We start from the raw sequence: 24,342 nt of genomic DNA, 5'->3' as shown, positions 1-24,342 counted from the left end.
CTTGTGTAGCTTCTGCTTACCCGTAATGCCTTTAAATGACGTCCTGTCTGCTAAGGTCACTGTTTTGTTCATAAATAACTGTGGAGGATGTTTGAATGAAGAAGTGTCTGCATAAGTGTTAAACCTGTGCGTCAACACTCCAACATCTTACCCAGTGACTATGCTGGTGTTGTCTACAGTTTCATTGTGCTTATACAGGGAAATGTGTCGACAAAATAACTAGCTATTAACCTCAAGATAATGTCTTAATAAAAAAAAAGAAAGAAAGTCTAAATTTGGTGTGTCATTTTATATATGTACATTTATTCATTACTGGTGAAGTAATGCACATTTTCGAGCTGAATCACACATACAAATGGAATGGTGTTGCTGTGGTAATAGATCATTAACGTTCTTGCTTGGACGTTCTATGAAAGACACTTTGTTCATTATGTTTGGAGGATGAACCCCAACTGTAAAGCACAAAATGAATCAGTTTTGGCAAGATTACCAATTAGGATATATAATATTCATTCTTTCCTTTTGTAATTTTCAAAACATTCACACAACTTTGTGTTTCTCTATTTGCAATTAAACAATAACTAACAGAAGGGCTAATAAGGGGAATTTCTGCATTTTGCATTTACAGAATAATGTCCTGTTTGTGGAAAATGTGTACCCCAGTGCCAGTGCTAGAAAGGGCAACTGGGAAACCTCTGGATTTGCTGGAGTGTATTGGAAAACCAAATTCTGAGCTGCCATTAAATTAAACAGAGATGCAAACAGTAAACAAACGCAGGCTGAAACAGGTGATCTTAGCTTGCTTAAGAACATGTCTAATCATTTGGTTAAATGTTTAATAAAGCCTTCATCAGTGAATATGCAAAACGTTAGGCCCAGAACAAGTTTTGCAATTTGGAAACTCTAAATTAAAAAAAAAAAATCATAAAGAAAGTGACTGCAGTTCTTTTGTGTATTGTAAGAACTTCTTTTGTTTGAGTAAATTACATTTTCTCTCAGCAGTAACACTGTTTCCACTTGAAAGACATTTTTCTGCCTTTTAATGTACTATAGAGGCAAAAAGGCCCCATGAAAATCATCCTTGGCAGATGTTCAGGTCCAACAACAAGACTGCATGATTACAATCTGTGGCCCCAAGTTATCTGTTAGCACTACCACCTCACAGCTTCAGTGACCTGTGTTTGATTACCAGCCCACCTGCTGTCTGGGGAGTTCAGGCACGTTCTCCCTGTGCCTGTGTGGGTTTCCTCCCATATTCTAAAAGATGTGCACCTTATTTTGATTGGCATCTCTAAATTGGCCTAGAGTGTGCACTCTGTGGACTGGCACCCTGTCCAGGGTTGATTCCTGCCCAGGGCTACTGGGATAGGTTCTGACCCCCCACCCCCACCACAATCACTCTGAATTAGATTAAGTGGCTTGAAAGATGTATGAATGAATGCAAAATTTTAGATGAGAAACACTTCATGGACCTGTTTTGTAACTCAGTCACTCATGTCTAGCAGGTAGAAGACTTCCCCATGTGCCACTGCTTTATGGAAGCGTTAGTGACTCAGTGAGATGCATTGTAGCTTTCCTCATTTGTAGGACAGGTGAGGCACATGTGAAGATGTGGGGTAGGAGGAGCGAGGCTGTGGAGCTTCTGTCTGTCCCACACCCAGGCCAGACGACCCAGCACCCCATCCAGAGTGAGGGAACTTCCACTTTCAAAATGATTAATACGGTTTACAGAGACCATTTAAAACGCACATATCATACTACACAGCAGTAAAGAATATCAAAATCAAATAAATGCTCCATTCTAAAAACAAACAAGCTCTATATGAACAGCCTATATACTCACCAGCCACTGTATTTGAAACAGCTACCATACAACTTGTGGCCCATTTATTACCATTCATTATTTGTGTTATTCATTCTCCAGCCTTTTATCTGTGAGGGGTTTCTGACCACATTATTATTGTTGGCTGGCCATTTTGTGTAGAGGATCGCTCTGAACACAGCAGTGATAGTGACACTTGTGAAAGCCCAGCAACACTGTTTCACACTGGCATCAGTACAACACCCACAATCACGCCAATGCTGTGACTGCTACTGCTTTGTTGAGAATGGTCCTACACACAAATCATTCGGGCTAGAAAGGATCTTGACAAATTGTGCATTCCCCCCCCCCCATATAAAATACAAAAAAAATAAATAAATACAAAAAGATTAGGTGGTGGGTAATGTGAATTTTCCAAACAGTTAATTTTAAAAAATGCTTAGGGGTTTAATCTGCTGGCACTGAATGGCCAATTAAAGTTTTGGTATTAGTATTGTGATTCAGCGTGTTGATATTTCACGAGCCACCACCGCAAACAAGCCGCTGTCAACACTCCAGATGCAGGGCAGGGAGACCCTGGACGGCAGAGAAGCGACCCCACCAGGCAGATGCCTCTCAGGAGACCAATGGAATGGCACTGCCACTGTTTGGGTTTTTTGCTAGAAAAAAAAAGGCAAAACATAAAGCCTACTAAATCTAAAAATAGAAGCAACAACATTCTCCCTCTGTCTATGAAAATAAAACTAGTTTTACTTCCACATTTTAGTAACATGAACAATATCCATTTTTGGCCACTGCTACGCCCAGTACATTTACACAGCTCAAAACATATATATATATATATATATGTGGCACTACGTCAGAGGTGCTAGTCTAGTATTGGTGTACTTCTGAACTATGCTTCTGCAATAATTGCCAAGAAGCATTGTGTAAAAATAAAACCTCTACTATACAGTATCCCATGCATCTCTGTTTAATGCTCTGCTAAATGTGCCTATGTTCTCCTTCTCTCTCAGCAACCTGAAGCCTCTGAAACCAGTCAACCAGCAAGGGCCAAACATGTCTCAGCGCACTGGAATTATGTTGAGTAAGCCAAACTTCATACTTCATTATGATTTTCATATGATCTTCATCTGGCCCTTTATGTAACTATTAGGTTATTCCTTAATAATAATAATCATAATAATAAACAAACAACACATGCATTACATAATTTGATTGTCATGACAAACTGTAATTAGACAAATTTCTAATCTGTCAATACATAATGTACTATTTACTACTGGTTTATGAGAGCGAGGCAGGCATTGGCAGGATGGAGGTGAGGTTGGAGGTGAGGGGTTAAAGGCCAGGATTCCCATGTTCAAGCATTTCTATGAGGTGGCACCTATGTTACCAGTTAAAGTGATATATCAGTCACATGTGTCTGGGAGGACATTGGGTGGTCCAGTTTAATCCACTGCAAATTCTGCAGCAAGTCATTCATATGTAGTGATGATGATGATGATGATGATGATGAAGAAGCACTGGAAAGACTTCAAGCTCAATATTAGGTAACTTAAGATAATTAATTTTTAAAAAGACACAAATACTTCTTGTTCTTCATAAAGCACATGTATTATACGGAGCACTACACAGTGGTGTGAAAACATGTTTGCCCCCTTCCTGATACTTTATTATTTTGCATGTTTGTTACACTGAAATGTTTCAGATCATCAAACCAATTTAGATATTAGACAAAGATAACACGAGCAAATGCAAAATGCAGTTTTTAAATGAAGGTTTTTATTATTAAGGGGAAAAAAAATCCAAACCTACATGGCCCTGTGTGAAAAAGTGATTGCCCCCTAAACCTAATAACTGGGTGGGCCACCCTTAGCAGCAGCCACTGTAATCAAGCGTTTGCGATAACTGGCAACGAGTCTTTTACAGCATTGTGGAGGCATTTTGGCCCACTCATCTTTGCAGAATTGTTGTAATTCGGCCATGTTGGAGGGTTTTCGAGCATGAACCGCCTTTTAAAGGTCATGCCATAGCATCTCAATCGGATTCAGGTCAGGACTGTGACTAGGCCACTCCAAAGTCTTTATTTTGTTTCTCTTAAGCCATTCAGAGGTGGACTTGCTGGTGTGTTTTGGATCATTGTCCTGCTGCAGGACCCAAGTGCGCTTCAGCTTGAGGTCACAAACAGATGGCCGGATGTTCTCCTTCAGGATTTTTTTGGGAGACAGCAGAATTCATGGTTCCACTTACCACAGCAAGTCCTCCAGGTCCTGAAGCAGCAAAACAGCGCCAGACCATCATACTATCATGCCATTTTACTGTTGGTATGATGTTCCTTTTCTGAAATGCTGCTACTTTTACACCTTTATGTAAACCTTTATTTAAAAACTGTAAATAAGCTGTTGTGTTAACTTGTCATCTTTGTCTAATATTTCAATTTGTTTGATGATCTGAAACATTTAAGTGTGACAAACATGCAAAAAAAAAAAAAAAAAAGATATCAGGAAGGGGGCAAACACTTTTACCCCACTATAAGTATATAGAGCATTACATGAAATAACCAGGGTGATTAACTAGTGTGCTTTTCCATGTTTGTGTGTGCTCAAACAGCTCTCAGTTCCTAACCTTGCTTTTCACCTTCCTATATACATTTTCAATTCCTGTCTATGATGCCAACAGATTGTTTACTTAGATACTATCAAACTACCGTACACTGCACTCAAGCACTATTAAAAGGTAAAATGCTCTATATATACTTGGATACGTTAACAGGAAAACAATGAAAAGACAGATTATGGCAAAATGTTATTTTGATTACATCTTAGAAATTAAATTGCCAGCTAAATGAAGCACTTCAGTAAAACGGAAATAAGGTCGCATTTGATTTGAGTCATTGAGCTACTCCAAGCATATATACACCATATGAATGCAAAAATAATGCAGAGTAACCATTGCTTACAGGATGAAAAGGACAATTGGGTCAAGGGGTTCTGAACACCTGCTCGCCCGTCCAGCTGAGCTTCTGCACGTGCATCCGGAAAACCCCCGTCCCAGAGGACTCAGCCGGAGACAGATGGAGGACAGACCCTGCATCCCACAGGGAGGGACCAAGGCTAGTCTTCAAACGCAGACTGAAGACCCATCTATTTGCAGAATATTTAAAGGACAACTGACCCTGCTCCTATATTGACTGACTAAATTAACACTTATTGTAGGGTATTGTTTATGTTAACAAACTCTAGCACTTATTTATTGCACTTATCATTGTTTAAGATAGACCTCATGTATTTTGCACTTCTAGGTATCAGCATTGATCCCTGTATTCTACAGTATTCTAGTTCATTGGTATGTTGGACTCTAACCTACTGTACTGTACTTGGATATATTCTATGAGTAAACGACAAAGCACTTTTGAAAGTCGCGCTGGATAAGAGCTTTTGCTAAATGCCGTAAGCGTAGCAGAGTTAGACAGGCGCATCCAGAGCTCCGCAAGGATGGAAGCATAACAGAAGATGGAAAGGACAGACTAGGGGATGTAGATGAAAGCCCTGCACACATCAGGCCACATACCAGAGCAGGGGCTTTCCAACTTCTGCTATTAGGAGTAGAACAAGAAGCAATGACACCAGTGGTTAGGTGAAATAAATAAACCAATCTTATTTTGCAGTGAACAGGTGACTTAAAATAAAGAGCAAAAACTTTGAAACACTAAGGAATTTTATTTACATCTAGGCTGGCTACAAGCACAGTGCAAATGTGTCTATACCATACACAGTCAGTCACAATAACAGTGCTGTACAAGAATAGGTATGTATCCTTTTGAATTGACAACACACAGGTTAATAAAATATCCATTCACACCAAAAAGGTTCTCAAAGTAACCATTTTGAAGCAGGAAGAGGCCCTAGTGGAGCCCTGCTGTAGCCTGACTCAGAGGGGCGTGGTGGGGGCGGATGCCGAGGCGGGCACCGTGACCGGATGGAGGCCCAGGTCCAAGGCAGGAGCCTCCTCAGGCTCCGGAGGACTGCGCTTGAGAGCTTCCAGTTTCTCTGCCAGTTGCATGTACAGCTCCTTAACTGGATCGCTGCTCTGTGGACACCAGTGCAGAAGACTGACATACGATTCACTGAGAAACAGACATCTAGTGGCCTTTGAGTTTTAACACAGACCCAGGTGAATGAACAATTCATTTAAACCTTTACATGGCACAGAGCGCAACAGTACAGGGACACGTTCCTCAACACTGCAACCAAGCCAAACCGGTATATAGTTGGTTTACACTGCAGCCTTTTGAACAAACTGATCAAGGTGACGGGCTCTGTTGTAGCAATCAAGCTGGACAAACTGGACGATGTGGCAGGAAAACCGACTCTTAATAAGCCGTTGTGGACAATGCGTCACACCCTCTGCAAATTATACTGGACACACAGAGGCATGCTCAGGGGAGGCTGATACAACTGTGCTGGGATAAGGAGCGCTGTTCTCCCCTCTGCAATATGACTCTACGAGCTTCCTTACAGCAGGGGCACTACTGATCTCTGAACAGTGCTGAGCTACACCATACTCTTACATGTCCACTTCATACCATCATTTACACTATTATGATGTGCTCATTTTCATGCTTACTTTCATCTGACCTGCTACTAAAGTTCACTTCTACTTTCTAGATGGACCAATTTTGTTACTGTGGCTTTATTAGTGCAATAATTACTTATGCAGCTCTTGTTTGTCATTTATGTATACAGACATTCTCTTGTACATAATTTATATATGTATATAGAATAAACACTGTTTAATAGCTGTACTCTACTATACAAAACATGTTTATAACACATAATGCTAATTTACACCAATTCTACTTACCTGTTTGGGCGGTTCAAGGGTTTTGATCAGGATCCCCATAGAGGACGGGTGAACCTTCTGGTGAAGATGGTTCAACAGTCGTAGCGTGTGCCTGTGCACGTTCTCCTTACTGGGCAAAAACATTGGCATTAACTTAAATGGCTTAAACATATAGAAATACAGTTTTAGGAGTGTACGCCACGCCTTCGAACACTCAATAAAAGCAACATTCTCTGTAAGGGTTCCTGTACAGGTTGTCATTATCACAACCTGGAGGGCTTATCTTGCATGGCCAGCTGGCTATAATTTATTCCATGGCTACTGCCTAATGAATTAAATAACCTGATACCATATAGTGGTTTAGAAATTATGTGACAACGTAATTTTCTGTGAAAAATGAGCTGCACAGCTAACAGTGATTGCTTATGGCATTAGTCTGTTATAAAATACAGTGACCACTTATTCAGAAATAACAGACGTTCAGATGCCTTAACTTACCAAGCAGAATCATATTGCACTGACACATATAAAAATAGCATTACCTGTGGTTGATCTCATAAAGAACATTCATTGTACTTCAGGTGAGTCATCTTTACACATCACATACAATTGTTTAACAAGGTACTGTTCATATCTAACCATTGGCAGGCTCATGCACCAAGTGAGACAGCACTGACCTTGAGTAAGAGGTGAGGAGAAAATTGTCAAAAACCGCATGGCAGAAATCCTCTGAGCCAAAATCATCAGAGAGAAGGGTCAGGTGGCCAGTGAGGAGATGCAAGAAAATGTCTCCAAATGCCACATCATTATAGGTTTCCACTGCAGTAGACACACAGACACACACACACGCACACGCGCAAACAGATCAACTACAAAGCCACTAGAGAGCAATGGTGGTGGTCGTAATACGGGAAGAGACGTTGGGCCAAACTTAAAAAACAGCGCCAGTATAGTGCGACGTTAACAGCAATTAGCACAATGATAACACATTTCCTCATTCACAAATGTGTGGGTTGTTGGCATGTTTTACTTTTGGAGTGATATATGGTGCCAGCACATTTTTTCATCATTTGTATATGAATTTAGTAATTCTCAATAGATATCTAAATACCTGAACCTGTCCAACGCTAAATGCTCTGCAATGCTAAAGAAGCCAATGTGGACTGGATGATCTTTTCTCTAATGTTTGGTCACACATGCAAGTGATCACCAAAATTTTGAACATGCACGCATTTAGCGAACTGATACATTTAAAAAATGTTATCTGTCTGGAGTGAGCATGATGGCAAACTGCAACTGCAACAGTAAGAGGGGCCTACACAGAGCAAGGTGACTTGCTTGAGCAGGATCTCATTGTCATGAACCTTTGCTATAAGAAAGTAAAAATCACAAAGGAAGAAACTATCAACTGATTTAGACTGAGGAGAGATACAATTTTGCTACTGGGCCAGAATTCAGTGCAACCATCCCACCTTGGTAAAAGTAAGAAATGCGTGAAATTTTTATGCAAATGTCGGTTTTCAGAGTACAGCTGGTCTCACGACTGGGGTTTGTCAGTCATCTCTCTCGACAAGGTGCTTTAATATACATGGGCTCATTTTCATGTTGATTGGTTTTCACATTGGGCACAGGTGAATTATCATCGCAGTAAGCTGACATTGGTGTGTTAATTATCAACAGTAAATTGAACAGGAATTAAATTGTGTGTCACACATTTTGCATGGCTAGCAAGTTTCCTGTCAAGTTGTATGAATCTGGTCCCATTGGTTTTTTTTTGATGAAAATATAGTTTGTCGTTAACAATGATTACAAGATACACATGTGCACACGAACACTGTGATCACAGAATGGGTGGCTTACCCAGAGCAGGTAGCAACCTCTGCAGAGCATTGTTATTCCTCTGCTTAGCAATGTGAAGCACATAATAAAGGCCCATCTCACAGGCTACTCTGTTGTCCTGCAGATATCTGGGGAAGAAGCAAAAGTCTCTGAAAACCCACATGACAAAACACACAACAAAAACACCCTACTTTGATCGGTTCATGTGCAGGAGCATCCGTCCTTAGAAAGGCAGACCTAGTGAAAGTGTTTTGCTGCTACACTGTGTGTGTACCTGGTAAAAGTCTCAGGCAGAGCGATAGGGTAAGTGAGCGAGCTCTTCTCTTCACTAGGTAGTTTCTGCTCCACAGTGAACGTATAGTCATCCACCACTATTGACATCATAGCAGGCAGGAAACGTGTCACAACTTCCAACTCCTGATGACAGCACAGAAAAAGCACGCTCGTCTAGAATTTGATCGGCACTATTTTAAAATCACACAAAAGGGTGTTTCAGGCTCTTCCAGGAAGTAGCTGACAGTGGCAGACGATCTTACCAGACGTGGCTCTTTGAAAACCTGGCTGTCGATCATGTCCCAGGCTCCCTGGCCGAGCGAGAGCATCCTCAGTAGCAGAAGCAGGTCTGGGCTGTCCTGATCACACACACATACAACACACACCTTAAGAAACCTGACAGTCAACAAATATACATACACATAAGCACACAGTTCACTAAGGTTTTTAATATTGAAATTATCCTAAAAATAAATAAATAAATAAATAAATAGAAATTGTGTCTCGATACAACAGAATTGATACAGTTCTAGATTCTCCCCCATGACGCTTGCTACATTGTCAAGGTGGAGCTCTTACTCTGGGTAAGGCATCTTGGCTGAGAAGCTCCTGCAAGTTCCTCACTGTGCTCAGTACCAAGGTGTTACTGGCAAAAGGATCGCACAGGATCATAGAGAGGTCCCTGCAAGAGACAGAGGCATAAAGGACATGACAATGGTACAGCAGCTAGGCCTATGCAGTCAGCTTTACCCCCCCGAGGCCACAGCTCACACCCTGGCACACAGCACGCGTCATACCCCAGCACTTGTTCCTGCCCTTTCTTCACACCGTCCAAGAAGCCCTGCAGCTCACGAGCCCGCTTGGCATCCACAAACTTTTCCCTGATGCAGGCATCCAAGCACCAGGTGAACTGCAGAACAGAGAGAAAAACCGCTGTACCTTTATGCCATTTGCATTTGACCACGTCTAGTGCTGTTGAATACGATCCCCAGCACTGGTTTAGAACTTAGCACATTTTCCAGCTTCAGGTTTCAAATTACACCAGCAGAAGCTGATGAGAACAGGTTCCCACCTTGTGGCAGGGGTCAACGGAGCAGATCTCACTGACATCTAGGTCGTGGAGGGACATAAGGAGTTCAGCGCGCAGGGTGCAGTAGTGTACATTACGTGTGCGCAGGAACAGTGTGCGAAGGAACTGCAGCACCATGTCATACAGCTTCACGTTCTTTCCGATCATCTGGGTGAGCTTCTGCACCACCTGCAGCAGGTAGACTCACTCGGATCATATGTTGCTAGGCACTGCTGTAAATCAGATGGGTTAACTCAGGGGAAACACTACAACAGATGCAATCAACTCCAGATCTAAAATTTCATTTTCAGTCCTAGATTTTTGCTTTTCAAATAAAAACCGTCCCACAGTCCCGCTCACCTCCCCCTGCCTGCGGGTCTTTGGTGAAGCACTGAAGAAGTTGTGCAGGATGGAGAGGTCACTGCTGAAAAGGGCCGCCTCTTTCTCCACAATGTACTGTTTGAGCAACGGAGAGACCTCGTCACCAAACAGCGCCTGGTTGTCCTGCCAGATCTGCCTCTTCACCTCCACTGCGCAGACCTTGTACAGGTCCTTATCAGCCATCACCTGCTTCAGTTTCTTTTCAGGAACCTGTATGAGAGGAACAAGCCCAAGAAAAAAGTAAGGCAACATACAGCTCAGTCTTCCCTGCCACTGATACAGAAGGGCATGAATCCCTTACCTTTGGTAGGTGTTTCATAACTTGCATGACGACAGGCTGTATGGAGGGCATTTTAACCAGTGGAAAGCTCTTCTCAAGAAGTTCCTCCAACTTACTGTATCTATGTTAGGTTCATAATAATAATAATAATAATAATAATAATAATAATACTATTTTTAAGAACATTGAGAAGGATTTTCGAGTTGCATCTTGCACGCATACCTGTCCTCCTCCTTGCCTTCTGCTATAAAAGCAACTCGCTCCATCAGCTTTTCTCGAAGCTCATCAAATACAGACTGGTGGAACTCCAGTCGAGGTGTACCATGAAGATCCAGGAATGGCAATGCAGACTGCAAGGTGGGCAGCAAAATGCCATTCTCCATCTGTGACAAACACACACGGATGAAGACGAGTCCTGGACTAAGCTGCTTTGTGAATTACCATTAGAATTCTATTAGACTAGGTTTCTGCTTCATTTGGGTCCGGGGAAATGGCCCATGACGCCAAATGACAATAGTATGCACAAATCCAGATAGCATGCACTTCCTTCACAATACCATAACATTACGTAAAACTCCACGTTTGAAAAGCCAGCTTGCAAACAGATTATGGGTTAGCTAAAATGCTAACCTACGACAGTTATGCTACAGCGGTCATCAAGCCAGCTATGTCGCGACGCGTAATGTGACACCATACTCACTATTTTATTTAAACCATGGTGCTTTTATACGTGCTAAACCACCTAAACCAAATGTTAAATATTTTCAAACTGAAAGCCCGACTCCAAAAAATATGAGCGACCATAACTAGACGTCTCAAGTTATCCGCCAGCTAGCTAGCTAGCATAGCCACCTGAAACTGGTCAATGGCTTTCAGAGGTTCTGTGCAGTTCGTCAGAGTTTCCTTAAGATCTTCGCCGTTGGAGATTCCAAGCTCAGGTAACCCCGCAAACATTTTGAGACGAGATGTGTAGGTATCTGTACTGTCATATAGTACTGCCGAAGCACAATTTGAGATGAATTAAATGAACAATTAAAATATTATCTAGCATTGGCTAGCCTTGTATAGTTTGAAGGAAAGTGTATTCGCGCACTTCCTGAGCGCGCAACAAACTGGGCCTTGTAGCGTTGGCCCATGATAAATAGTTCCTCCTTGGAAAACGTTCTTATGTTTCATTCTACACAGATCAGCCTATCAAATTGAATTCATTAACAAAAACATATATATATATATATATATATATATATATATATATATATATATATATATATATATATATATATATATATATATAATGTATTTATTTATTTTTGTTTATTTATTTATTTATTTATTTACTCTTTTTTTTATCTGTTAGTGAGGGTGAAAAAAAAAATCAACAGGCAAATCATTACAAATGGAACCAAGAGATTCAATTTTAAAAGATTTCATCTTCATGAATCATATATAAAATGCATGTACAGATTAATAATTTTACATATATCATGCAAACTATTCTAACCATTTAATAACAAATATTTAACCAAATTCCAATGAAATATCTAAGCCTGTATAACATAAATATATGCCTTGCTTCTTTCAAAAATGCATGCAAGCTGTGAAAAAAAATAATATTCTCAATCCATTTAATTATAACAATGCAATGTGTTTGCTTTAAGGAGGTATTATCATTTACATCAATAAGGCTTTATATTTTACACTCCAAGTACTAATAACCTCCAATATCATCTGGTTTTATAGTTTTTAATGTTATTTCGAAGTAGCACTTCAATACCAAAGTTACTTTTTTTTTTCGATGGATGTACATGTTTGACACACCCCGCCACCTTAACAAACCGTGTTTAACAAAACCTATTTTCACCTGTTCAGTGCATAACGATCTGCAAAATAAAACCCTGCAAAATCATAGCGTGGTTCTGTCATCGTTAAAGGAGGCTATTGCTCTGTTTCTTATTTTTGCACATAAAGAACAGAAGAGATGCGATAGCTATTAACAGCAGAAAGGTAAAAAGGAAAATGAGTGTGTTCCAGGCTCCTGGACGCAGAGCCTTCCTCAGGGCTAAACTCTCCGATGGGAGTAAGTTGCTTAGGCTCAGCATGTAGCCCAGGGCCCAACCAATAGAAGTGTCCCCTGCCTGAAAAAACAAATACACTTTTACAAAGATTGCAGTACATATGAAAATTCTTTAGTGCTTGTTAATTGCTGAACTGTGTTTTGCTTTTATAGATTTAGACAAGAGTAGTAGGCAATTGAAACCATTTAGATGACACAACATGTCATTGGATTCTTGGTGTGTTATTTTATATCTGTAAAACCGCCTTATATAACCACCTTTGCACTGTGTACTCGTATTGTATTTGTTTCCTTTCTTCTTCTATATTTTGTACTGCTTCATTATGTAAGCACAATCATTTTAACATTTCTTGTACATCTAGGTGTACTGAACAAATAAACTGATTATAAGGTGACATGCTGTCGAAAGGAGTGCTGCACAGTTTTGGGAGGCTGTGATCTGACCCAAACCCTGTTGACCTGTTGCCCACACTGCACACTGCGGTCAGGGCTTACCGTCTTTTGGAAGGAGATGTGAGGGAATGATAGTTGATCAAAACCGTAGCCTTTGAGCAAGAGCACCTGCATGAAAGCGCTGGTGGCGCAGTAGTTCTGCAAATGATCGTGCTGCTTTGGATCCTTCTGTAACATCTGTAAATGAGAACGAGAGAGAGAGTGAAAAAAGAAAAAGAGAAAGCATGACATGCCTGATATTGCTTGTCAATCATACTGACATACATCGCACTAACATGTTGATTTATTTCCTTGGGAGGAACATTTAAAACACCCTCACAACATGATTTCTTTCAGATGAGCTTAGAGTTCCACATTCTCAGCTCAGTCTAAAGGCATGTTTACTTCCATCGCCTTCCGTTCCTCAAGGGCTTTTAGTCAAGGAGATCCAATTCAAAGGCCGATTGATGAAATCTATCATTCGATCTTTGATTTAATCTGTTTTATCTGAAATGACAAGCTTCAGCTCAGATTACATTTTTGTGCGTGTCCTAATTTCTAAGGTGAAGGTTTTAGTACCGAAAGGCTGAAACACAGAAAACGATATCTTAGAATAGAAGGAGACAAATTTAGCAAGAAACGGCAGAACCTCCTGGAAGGTCATGTTGCACACAATGACAGCTGCCTGCTTCAAGAGCACAGGGGAATTAATGAAGATGCCCGTGCTCTGTACCAGGAAGTCGAATGTGTAGTAGAAGGCAGAAAATGCCTGTAACATAGAGAGAGAGAGAACTTTTATTCTATGTCCTTCACAAACACCTGAGGATGTCATCTGTTATTCCGAGAGAGAGAGAGAGAGAGAGAGAGAGAGAGAGAGAAATAGGCAGACATGGAAATAGGAACCTCAAGAAAAAAAACAACAAAAGGAGATAAAAAAGAACAGAAAGATTGCATGATGATATAAGAACTATGATGATACAGGCATATGGCACAAAGGGTCCCCTCTTTATATTCAGAGCTGCCGTGAGCTAACATTGTTTCATTTGCCAGCATTGCTCAGCATTGCGACTGTTTCTGTTCCCAGGGCTTTAGGTAAAGTAAATACTGATTTAAATGCCAGACTAAAAAGACCGGCATCAGTGCTCCCTGAGGTTCAGAAAATGAACATTTTTTTTTCTTTGTCTGTTCCCATTACATGTAATGCTTCCAAATCCAAATGCTTACCATGAAGTTGCCTGTGACGTTGGGCTGGTAGATGTCATTAAAGGAGCATTTGGAGTATGTGCAAGTTTGAAAGGAGAAGATTTGCAACATATTTTCCAGGCAGTGCTGGTAGTTCCCTGAGCCTTGGATTTGCAGCTTCTTGCTGCCATTGTATGGGGAAGGCCTGCTGGAAACTGTGCATGGGGAGTCAAACAGTTTGTTCAATGTCATGGATATGTTGTAATCTTTTGGATAGCATGGGTGGGTTAAGACACCATCGTAGCCCTGGTTCTGAAAAAAAAACAAAGAGAGATAGCAAAAAACAGAATGTCAGTGATCTGTTAATCACACGAAGGATCTTCAAGAAAAACAAACAAAGCATTATGTGTAAGACACAGAATGAATATCAAACTCTCTGCTTAGAATGGTTAGTGTCCTTAAGAGAACGCATAACCATGTGTAGTGTGTGTTTAGAATCAAATATAATATGACCCACTGATTAATATGACCAACCATCAATTAAATATCTCAACATAATTGCATCCATTTAAAGGAACAGTTCAACAGTTCACTCATTTTACCTTGACCAACTGGACCAGCAGCAACCGCAACATCTGGTCCTTGCCGTAGCACAGAAAACTGTGGGTATAGATCTGATATGCCTGCCCATAAAGCTGCAGCGTTAAACTGTTATCGTTGTTCTCCACCTTTTCGTTGGTCTCAAATGTAATTTGGGTGGAGGCTCCACCAAAGTCCAGCGCACCGACTGTCTGCTTGTTAGGGGACAGCCAGCGACCCACAATCCCATACTGGTGAGGGAAGGTGAGCAGGTCAGGTCAGAGAGAGAAGAGGGGTTTAGTTCCAAAAGATTCTGGGCCATACAAAGAGAGGAGATTAGATTCAAAAGAGTCCGGGAGTCAAGGGATGTGCAAGGAACTGATAATCAAATTTTGATTTCAGATTTAATATATTCCTTGCACATTCTTTCCTGCCTTTATATATATATATATATATATATATATATATATATATATATATATATATATATATATATATGTGTGTGTGTGTGTGTGTGTGTGTGTGTGTGTGTGTGTGTGTGTGTGTGTGTGTGTGTGTGTAAAAGAATAATTTATATTTTTAGGCAAAACGTATTTGCATATCAAATGAGTATGAAATTACTTTCTGAAATAAAGCCTTCATAATATGTTATTTTTGTTGTCTTTTAAAGCACATTTGTTGCATTTACCTTGATAAAGTTTTCTGATAGATAGTTGACAGTGATCCAGCCATATGCTCCTTCCATTTGTCCAGTCAAGATGGTGGCCCCTTTGAAGCCAAATGGATATGTCTTCAGCTTGTGTTCCACTTCTTTTAAAATCTCATCTGACTCCGTGTGATTTATCATACTGCAGAAAACAATGCACAGTAATGCCTCTTTGATAGACAGCCTGCTTCTGAAGTTCTATCATGCAGAGGCTGCACACAACAGTTTAATTCAGGTTCAGAACACAACAGTTCAGGTTCACAACACATCCACCTCAGGTTTTGCTTCCTGGCTTGTCTGATTTGCTCAAATCAACAAGCAAAAGGAAAAAGTGAATTCAACTGGTGGATGCAAATTCCTGACAGAAACCTTTTGGTTTGTTTGCTTTAATTCAAACATTTGATGTAAGATTATAATTCACTGGGGAGGACTGGATCAGGCCCTTTGGCATGTCTGAAACCAAGTAGCTCACTTCAGCAGTCTCATCCCAGCTGTAGCTCCAAGGTACACAGGTGTGAACTGGTGCCTGTTCTTGGGTATTTGTTTCACAGCTTTATTCATGCACTCCTCCAGGCTTTCAGCGGCTCCCCCTCTTTTGCTAGCAAAGCTGGATATCCCTCCTACGAAACAAATGAAACAACCAAACAAAAACAGAATCAAGTCTCTGTGTGTGTGTGTGTGTGTGTGTGTGTGTGTGTGTGTTTGCATGGCCATGCCCTCTGATGTGTCTCACTTGATCCTTGTTCTGTGTCATTATTGTGAGCGTATATAAGTCTCTTGTCTAGTAGTGGATGTTGTCTGTGTTTATCCAAATAATAGTCTGCGAGCTACATTGTATGTTTCTGTTTCACGCAACTTGTCCCCGCATAACCCCGAAAGGATGGTTAGTTTTCATATGACAAGAGATTGTTTGCTTTCATATGAGAAACGATGGTTAGTTTTCATATGCCAGGTGCATCCTTGCAACATCCCTTATCAGCAAGAACCATGCAGGGTCATGACAGGGTCGTAGCATGTGTCATGAACTTGGGGTTGGCATATACACAAAATGTGAACCACAAGGAATGAAAAGTTAATGCCTTGGAGACCTGCCATAGATACCACCCTGATGGCATCACCTAAAGCAGGAAGTTCCCTCAAAAAAGCACTTTTTCTCTGCTTCTGCAAATTAAGCAGTTATGTGTATGTTTCTGAGGACACAGTGAGAAGAAAAAGAAGTGAGAAGTCTACTGTGTGAAGGAGAACATGCCGTGAAGGTCGTGTAATTTCTGAATTATTTGGCAATGTTTGAGCGCAACATTTTTAGAAGCACAATACACGCTTACATAAGAACATGAACTGAAGCCATCATAAGGGAAAACAGCTTCCGACTGACCATCTGCTAGGTTCCCTCACTCTCAGTTATTAGCATGTTCATATATGTTCTTAACATAGTTACACACACACACACACACACACTACAGCACTCACTATTTATGTAGCACTCGCAGTGCTGGCTGACGATGCCTGTGCCATTCTGCTTGTCTGCTGGCCATTTGTAGATGTACATGGTTGTGTGGGAGGATCCAGCATCCAGGACAATGCCATACTAGAAGCAGAAAAGCCAAATGAAGGAAACAAGCCAAAGGAAATGAACGTTGTGCAATGCAAGACATGTATAAGCAGAGTGCTTCTGAATTAGTGGTAAGAGGAGCCAGTTTATATGATATAAACAGTTGATTTAAACTCCTCCTACCACTAATTCAGAAGCACTCTGCTTGCACAGCTGATGAAGGAACTCTGTCCGAAAATATACTATTTATCTGGAAACACTGTGTACTTCACTAGTTACAATTTAGAAAATAAATAAATAAATAATATATATATATATATATATATATATATATATATATATATATATATATATATATATATATATATATATATATATATATACACACATAATTACTAAATCTGTAGTATACACACACACACACAATCTATATACTATATATACTATAAATATATGGATATATACTATTTATGTATTTTGTCTTGTCATGCACCTGAGAATGCGATTATAGTATACAAAGTCACCGACAGTGCTACAGGTACAAACGTCTCCCCATGTGAAAGAAAGAGATGAGTGAAAGAGATTTATGGTAAACTACGTCAGGATGAAAGAAAGGACAAGTTTGAGAAATGCTGCAAGAAAGAACAAAACAAGCCCATAGAGCCTCTTTTACAGTTTTGCTACCAACTCCAAGTCATGAGGGCAGGGCTGGAACACGTTCATCAGGACTGCACAGCACCACGGTAGGGGACGACGGGCAAGATAATACACGCTATGACAGCAGTAGTGTTGTTCCCGGTTCCCACTCCACACCCTTTGGCTTAGTTTGCATAAGGATTCCTTCTGGCCATAACGTGCATTAACAGTGAGCTGCGTCCTCGGGTATTTTGACTCAAGTCATTCAGCATAAACGGTAGACGCTACAAACAAGATGTTGGTTCTTTCCGCTTCGCCTCAGTGCTTCTAAATTAAAACGCAGCACTCAGTTTCATTCACGTTTCTTCGGGCATCTGAAATGATTCATATTCATATAGTGACCTTTTAAAATATTTGATGAAGATTGCTACAAAGTTGAACATTTTATATTTAATAGTTTTACATTTATTATTTGTTTATTTGGTGATTTTACAGTAAGCATGCACATATCATTATAAATGAACACTGAAGCCATCTCTACTACTTCCCTTATTATACAACTTGAATTGCATCTGAAATTACTGTTTTATTTGTTTATATGTACTATCTCTACTATTTTGCCTATAAACATATTTTCTGTAGCAGTACAAATTAAACCTGATTTGAGATTAGTCTTTCTATAGCTACAAGATAACACGAAGTCTTGGAAAGAAATTGCCATCATGGTTTAACGCGTCTGTCGCGGAGCACTCTGTGTGCCACTCCCTTCTGCAGCTTTGCGACCCTTCTGCAGCTTTGGCTTCAGTTGCTCTATTCAGAAGTACCTAGTACAGTAAAATCACATTTGTTAAATGAAATGACCTCCCACAATGGGCTCACATAAACTTTTGTAGTAATTCTGATTTTATTTTACGTGAGGACAATAGTAGAGCGAAGCTGGTGCATATTTCCCTAACATTTAATCACACCTCCAGGGCAATAGTTGTTTTGGACTGGAGGTTTTCAGTAAAATAGAATGATAATACAGTATGGTGAAGTAAATCTCTTTTCTGAATATTTGTTAAAAACGGCTTCCTTTTCGTATAAATAAAACGAATAGGTCTGATGGGGCTTGAGTACAGGTTAATTTAAATAAATATAATAATCAATATTTGCATATTATTAAAAGCGCCCCACCATCGAACACACACACTGACAAATAACGTGCGAATGCGAGTAAAGAACCAGATCTAATTAGAGAATTAAAGAAGTAGTACCTTGACTATCCGTACTTGCTTAGTTAAATTTCTAGAACATGAATAATCCTACAAAGTGCATTTATGCCGTATCTACTCCGTGGGCAAATCGTGTAATCGTGTTTAAATAATTTATTTTAAAGCAAGTATGTTCTTAAGGAAGTGCATTTAGCTTGATAATGTTGTGCATTTAAGATGCTTCCCACACTGAGAGCAAAACAACAGTCGACCGAGGCTCTGTCAACACTTGACGTTTGGCCAAGACGTTACAGTGTCGGTCACGGCGCCGTCATTTCGCGCAGACTAGGTATACGCAGGCTAGTCATCTCTGGAAAGAGCACGTCTACACATAAACCTGTTTACCCTGACAAAACATTGTCCATTCATAGGACAGTTCTGACTAGTACCGAATATCCAGGGTATCTAGGTTTTACTGAAGTGGGATTACCATGTTTTGCGCAGGTTCCTTCAAGTCTTCAGTGTTAATGGTGAGCAGAAGAATGCCAACAGTTATCAGGAATACAACAGCAACCAAGAAGACAATTCGAGAGGACCGTTGGTTACCCATGTGGAGTAGCTGGTTGCAGTCCACAACTTTGTTGACCTGTTCTGCCGACTAATGGAAAGCCGGTAATGTGACTGCGCGATAATGTGACAGCACGCTAAAGTGGGAGTTGGGGCACCAAATAAAGTGGGCATGGCGCGTCTCCTCTCATACGTTCGGCGCGACCAGACTGTGCTGTTAGAAAGGTTACCGCAACTACGTGCGAAAACAAAATCATAAAGGCATCAAAGACTATGCCACGTTTTGCTTCCCATGTCTTTCATAACAGAGCTGGAAATAAAAGAAAACATTTTAACTTTCCTTAGCATTTGAATACCACCAGTATCCGACTATTGAATTAAAATATTTGATCCCACAAGGGAATGCAAACTATAACACAAAAAGACATAATAGATGATTATACCACCTCACTCCATAGTCAGCTATTCAGTGGGCATTCTGCATGCTCTAATGTTGACTTTAAATCTTAACCTGCTTCAGACTTTAAAAAAAAAGTTTCATCTCGACTTATTTTATAGAGGAACACAGGCCTTCTGGGCATGAAGAAACTAGTTCCAGCCATGAATCGCGCTTTCTGCATGTATGTCATTATGGTATTCTTTTCTAACTTCAACAGAAGCATACAGAATGTGGTTTAATGTAGACTAGAAACCAAAAGATGTCTGCACATGCCAGAAGTGCTTTGGTACAACGTTTAACCAGAAGATCCCACAAATATACCATGAATATACAGGATCTTTTTCACAGGTCAAGGCACTGGATCAGATTAGTCATGGCTGTCCAAATGCTTGTTAAAAATACCACGTTTAGACAAAGTAATGAACTTATTTAACGTAGGATAGAAAAAGGCTTAATATTGTCATCCCACAAGTCACGTGGTGCGGTCTGTCCCGTGCAGGGAGTTTCACCCCATGTGTAACCACACCGTTCATGATTGCACGCACCTGTACGGGGTTTAATGTCTTGTTTCTTTGTCTCTTTAAACCTTGGTTAGGGGGTGTATTGTGTTGGTTATTGTTAGTCTGCTGCTGTATGTCAAAACACGTATGTAGTCTGTGTTTAGTTCTATGTTTACATGATGTCTGTTGGTAAAGTTGTGTGTGAGTGCTACTGTTATTCGTATGTTGTGATAATAAATGTTTCACATTATCGAGGGAGTCTGTGCGTCCTGCTCCACGCCCTTCGGTACTCGGGCCAGCAGATACATTACAAATATTCACAACTTTAAATAGAATGCTTAATATTAAGCTGTTTCGCTGGTTGTAGTATAGGAAAGACCTAATATTGACGCTATTAAGAAATGTATGCAATTTCTGGCTCTACATTTTACATACTTTCAGCCCAAATAGCATGAGTATATTTAGTTTTTCTTTATGCAATACTATTTTTATCATGTGCTTTAGTTCGTACTTAAATGAATACATTTTGTCTGTATACCAAATACTAATCGAATGCTTTAGCTCTTTTCTGTGTGAATACAATGGAAAGGAGTGGTGTTTAAGATGCATATGTATCAGGTGAGAGATGCAGTCAGCACTCATGAATCATTAAGTTATTTTGCTGATGATTTATTTATGGAATCTAGCAGACAGCTTTATCCAAAGTGACTTACAATTATGACCGAGTACAACTTCAGCAATGGAGGGTTAAGGGCCTCGCTCAGGGGACCAACAGTGACAGAGGAGGGGCTTGAACCGATTATAAGTCAAGTACCTTAACTACTAAGCTACCTAGCTCCTGCTGTTCCTTTTTAAATCTCTCAAGTTCGGTCCTATGAGGAAGGTCTCTCCTCATTCAGAGCTGAGCGAACGGCCCAGCGCTGCCCTCTCAGTCCTGACACAGTCTCGTCACCATGAAGCACTGATAGTTCCACAGCAGAAGCAGGACCATGCAACACAGAGCCACAAGTGTTAGGAGTGCCAGCTGGAGGCGCTGTTTATCCTGGCACACCTGGCTGCTGCCTTGTTTGAACCTCCACGACCATCTTTTCAGCAGGAAGTCAGAGGTATGAGGGCATTCCGTATCTGAGACATCTCCACTGTGAGCTGAACTCTGTGCCTTGCAAACGCACGCCTCAACCGAGAGAAATGGCTCACCTGCGGAGACACAAAAGGCCCAAAAAAAAAAAGGTTGACAGACCTGTGTGTGCAGTGTCCTGTGAACCAAAATATGTGATTGCATGCCATAGAAATGTAATGAATACTTGCCAGCCTGAGCTGTTTTAATTATGATCTAAATGTCAAATTCTCCTGTCTGTGGACTTCAGGGATTCTGTTATCTTCTAGGCTGTAGCAAAGTTTCAATTTCCTCAGACTTTTTTGTCAGTTACTGAAAAAGTCTGATTGAGTGTGTAAATTTGATTGAGTGTAACCTAATTCTTTTCGACTAAAAGAGTATATAAAGCAGCAGCACACAGCAAGCAAGGCAGGCAAAGACCATCGCATAAAAATAAGAAATCACTTCGTTTTGCTTTAACAATATTATAATGTTGATGTTAATTATTCTCTCTTCTTGCACCTACATGATTTGATTTCCTGGCTGTACTTCTCCACTTCGCCCGTCATCACAGAACACGCCCGAAGCCCAGACGCCACTCCGCTTTAAAGTGGAAGCACTCTTAATAGTTTTTTCAGATTTGTTTTTCAATCAGTATCCATCTTTTCTTGACTCGTGAGAGTGACTTTTTACTCCATTTGATGTGCCAGTCATCATCATACTGTAAACGCACAACACGCGCTCACAAAAATTAACTTGTTTAAAAAATCGCCGAGGTCTCCATCTCCGTGTCCTCAGTGGTGGTTTCAGCCATGTTCATTGTGCACAATGCTTCTTGTTTTGACCAAGAGACTGTCGGTGCAGGCGTTGCCCGAGAGACGGCTCATTCCCCTCGAGTGTCACTGTGGCAACCTCAGCAGTGAGTGCCACTCAGCTATACTACACATGGAGCAAGCAGGTTAGGGAGGACATGCTGTCTGTTTCACACTCCCTGTTTACTCAGCAGCCCATCTGCAGGTCATTGGGCCCTCGCAGGACAGAAAACAAAGGCCTTTTCCGCTCCGGCTCCCTGCTCACAGGGCCCAGAGATTGGATTTGAGCCTATCAGTGATGGTGCAGGTTTCTTCCACTGGTCTGCTGAATAAAGAAGCATCTTATTATATGTCCATTCTCTGACCAGACGCTTGGGATGTTTGGACTGTGTTAAACCTCACTGGTTTCCCAGATGGTTCTTCAGCTTTGCTGGAGAGTATCCCTGCCCACCTTAGGAAAATTTGCTATTTCAAAAATTAAGTTAATCTGTAAGCCCTCTCAGTACTTACAGATGGAGGTTTATTCCAGTCCCTAATGACTGGTTTGTGGAATCCATCACTGTGGAATATGACTGCAAAGGAGAAAATAGAATAGTTATTTTGTGCTTGGTTCATATAAAAAATGTAGAGATCATGACAGCCGGACAAAAGCTATTATGGTGTCTTGTTCTAAACCATCCCCTTGACAACAGAACAGTCCAAAAGATCATGTAGATACTGATTAAAGGCAGCCTACTTACATCAGAGTGTTTGTGCACTTGCTGATGAAAAACTGATTAAAACTTGTCAACATTAGTACATCAATCCGTTTTTTTAACTGAATAAAGCGGAATATTTATATTCAAGTACACATATGCAGAGGTCAATAAGCAATTTACAGTAAATAAAGTGCTCACATACTGCAAATACAATTGGATGAGCAATATGGTCAAGCCCAGCCTAAACAATGTTTTCTGTGCTAAAGGTCAGGCAGAGCAGCCTACTCACTGATGAGGGCTAGCTGACCTTTGCTGGTTACTTTGTTGTAAGACCTCTTTACCTGTTTACCTAATGTACTGTTATTGAAGCCTCTGGCATACAACTTCAGGTAGTTCCAAAAGTAAAGAAAGAAAAAAATTCAACTTGATTATTGATTCCTTCATGCGACATGCAGAAAATCACAGGGAAAAGTAAAGTAGTGAGCTGCAATATCAACGTAGAATAACTATGCAAAAGTCACATTCAAAATTCTATTTTGTCAGTTTTTCATCTGATATATTTTATTGACACATAACAGTATCAGTTTATACATTTTCAACATATATCTTAATCATCATTTGAATTCAATAGATTTTTTTTTCTTCTGAGCAGAAATGACCTTCAAAAGCACATTTGGTAGTACAAAACATAATGGCAGCTCAGTTTAACTATATTAAAATACCTTTAAAGCCCCAAAGATACAGAAGATCACAATGTTTGAGTGCAACAGTGGACTGGACAGGCTACATGGCTGCATGTTCTACTAGGCCTGTCCCATGTTATTTTAACATATGTCTATGTCAACAGTGCACCTCTCCTACACACACTACAGCTCCCAGCAGCACCTGCTAAACAATTTCTTTTCCCAACATCGTAACAGATGTATGCCATGCTCAGAATAAAAAATCAATTTCTGATCATTTTGTGATAAAATATAATTTTTATATCAAGAAACCATCTTTGTCAATTTAGGTCATAATATATTTTCACTGAGCCACAGTTAAATACTATTCTTAATCCTTAAGCATTATACTGATTATTTTCTGCTTTGAAGCTGATTTGATGTTCACAGTAAAAACCTGGCAACCCAAGAGCCAACACTATTGACAATGTACAAAGATCTACTTGGTACTATCTCTATTACACAAAAAAATAACTGCTCCATTTAATATTTCCATCTTACAAAATTGTTCCATAACATATGTAACATAGTTCATGTTCATCAATTAGCAAAGCCCCTGGAATGATTGTTTAAGACAAAAGTGCTATAAAATGTTCTAATCATCATCACTACCATTACAAGCCACAGAAAAAGACTATTTTGACA

The 24,342-nt window shown here is 40.2% G+C and overlaps 2 protein-coding genes across 2 annotated transcripts; both read right to left on the bottom strand.

The window, feature by feature from the left end:
* Positions 1–5,524: 5,524 nt before the first annotated feature.
* On the bottom strand, positions 5,525–11,623 carry nelfb (negative elongation factor complex member B). The gene is made up of 13 exons (XM_027010891.3): positions 11,362–11,623; positions 10,732–10,892; positions 10,531–10,630; positions 10,209–10,439; positions 9,852–10,037; positions 9,577–9,689; positions 9,359–9,461; positions 9,043–9,138; positions 8,781–8,923; positions 8,528–8,634; positions 7,345–7,486; positions 6,689–6,797; positions 5,525–5,914 (listed from the first exon to the last, which is right to left on the bottom strand). The coding sequence occupies exons 1-13, from the start codon at positions 11,461–11,463 to the stop codon at positions 5,756–5,758; spliced, it is 1,752 nt and encodes a 583-aa protein (XP_026866692.1). The 5' UTR covers positions 11,464–11,623; the 3' UTR covers positions 5,525–5,755.
* A 279-nt stretch (positions 11,624–11,902) lies between these two features.
* Positions 11,903–19,869, bottom strand: entpd2a.2 (ectonucleoside triphosphate diphosphohydrolase 2a, tandem duplicate 2). The gene is made up of 9 exons (XM_027010870.3): positions 19,354–19,869; positions 16,953–17,070; positions 15,955–16,102; positions 15,465–15,624; positions 14,800–15,027; positions 14,240–14,509; positions 13,665–13,784; positions 13,079–13,213; positions 11,903–12,644 (listed from the first exon to the last, which is right to left on the bottom strand). The coding sequence occupies exons 1-9, from the start codon at positions 19,471–19,473 to the stop codon at positions 12,435–12,437; spliced, it is 1,509 nt and encodes a 502-aa protein (XP_026866671.2). The 5' UTR covers positions 19,474–19,869; the 3' UTR covers positions 11,903–12,434.
* Positions 19,870–24,342: the final 4,473 nt, after the last annotated feature.

The sequence above is a fragment of the Electrophorus electricus genome, chromosome 5 (assembly GCF_041902795.1).
Source record: "Electrophorus electricus isolate QZ-2024a chromosome 5, ASM4190279v1, whole genome shotgun sequence".
Classification (NCBI taxonomy): Eukaryota; Metazoa; Chordata; class Actinopteri; order Gymnotiformes; family Gymnotidae; genus Electrophorus; species Electrophorus electricus.
The sequence above is the reverse complement of the archived record's forward strand: the minus strand, read 5'-3'. Positions and strand labels throughout refer to the sequence as shown.

Bases quoted from the DNA above. Each gene is read 5' to 3' on its own strand.
- entpd2a.2 (XM_027010870.3), bottom strand. From the start codon at position 19,473: ATGGGTAACCAACGGTCCTCTCGAATTGTCTTCTTGGTTGCTGTTGTA. The intron at 15,625-15,954 runs GTGAGCTACTTG...TGTTTTCTGCAG, and splicing joins GCTGGGATGAGACTGCTGAA to TATGATAAATCACACGGAGT. The intron at 13,214-13,664 runs GTTCTGCCGTTT...TCTCATTTACAG, and splicing joins GCAACATGACCTTCCAGGAG to ATGTTACAGAAGGATCCAAA.
- nelfb (XM_027010891.3), bottom strand. From the start codon at position 11,463: ATGTTTGCGGGGTTACCTGAGCTTGGAATCTCCAACGGCGAAGATCTT. The intron at 10,038-10,208 runs GTGAGCGGGACT...TACCTGCTGCAG, and splicing joins AGACCCGCAGGCAGGGGGAG to GTGGTGCAGAAGCTCACCCA. The intron at 9,690-9,851 runs GTGGGAACCTGT...TCTGTTCTGCAG, and splicing joins CCGTTGACCCCTGCCACAAG to TTCACCTGGTGCTTGGATGC.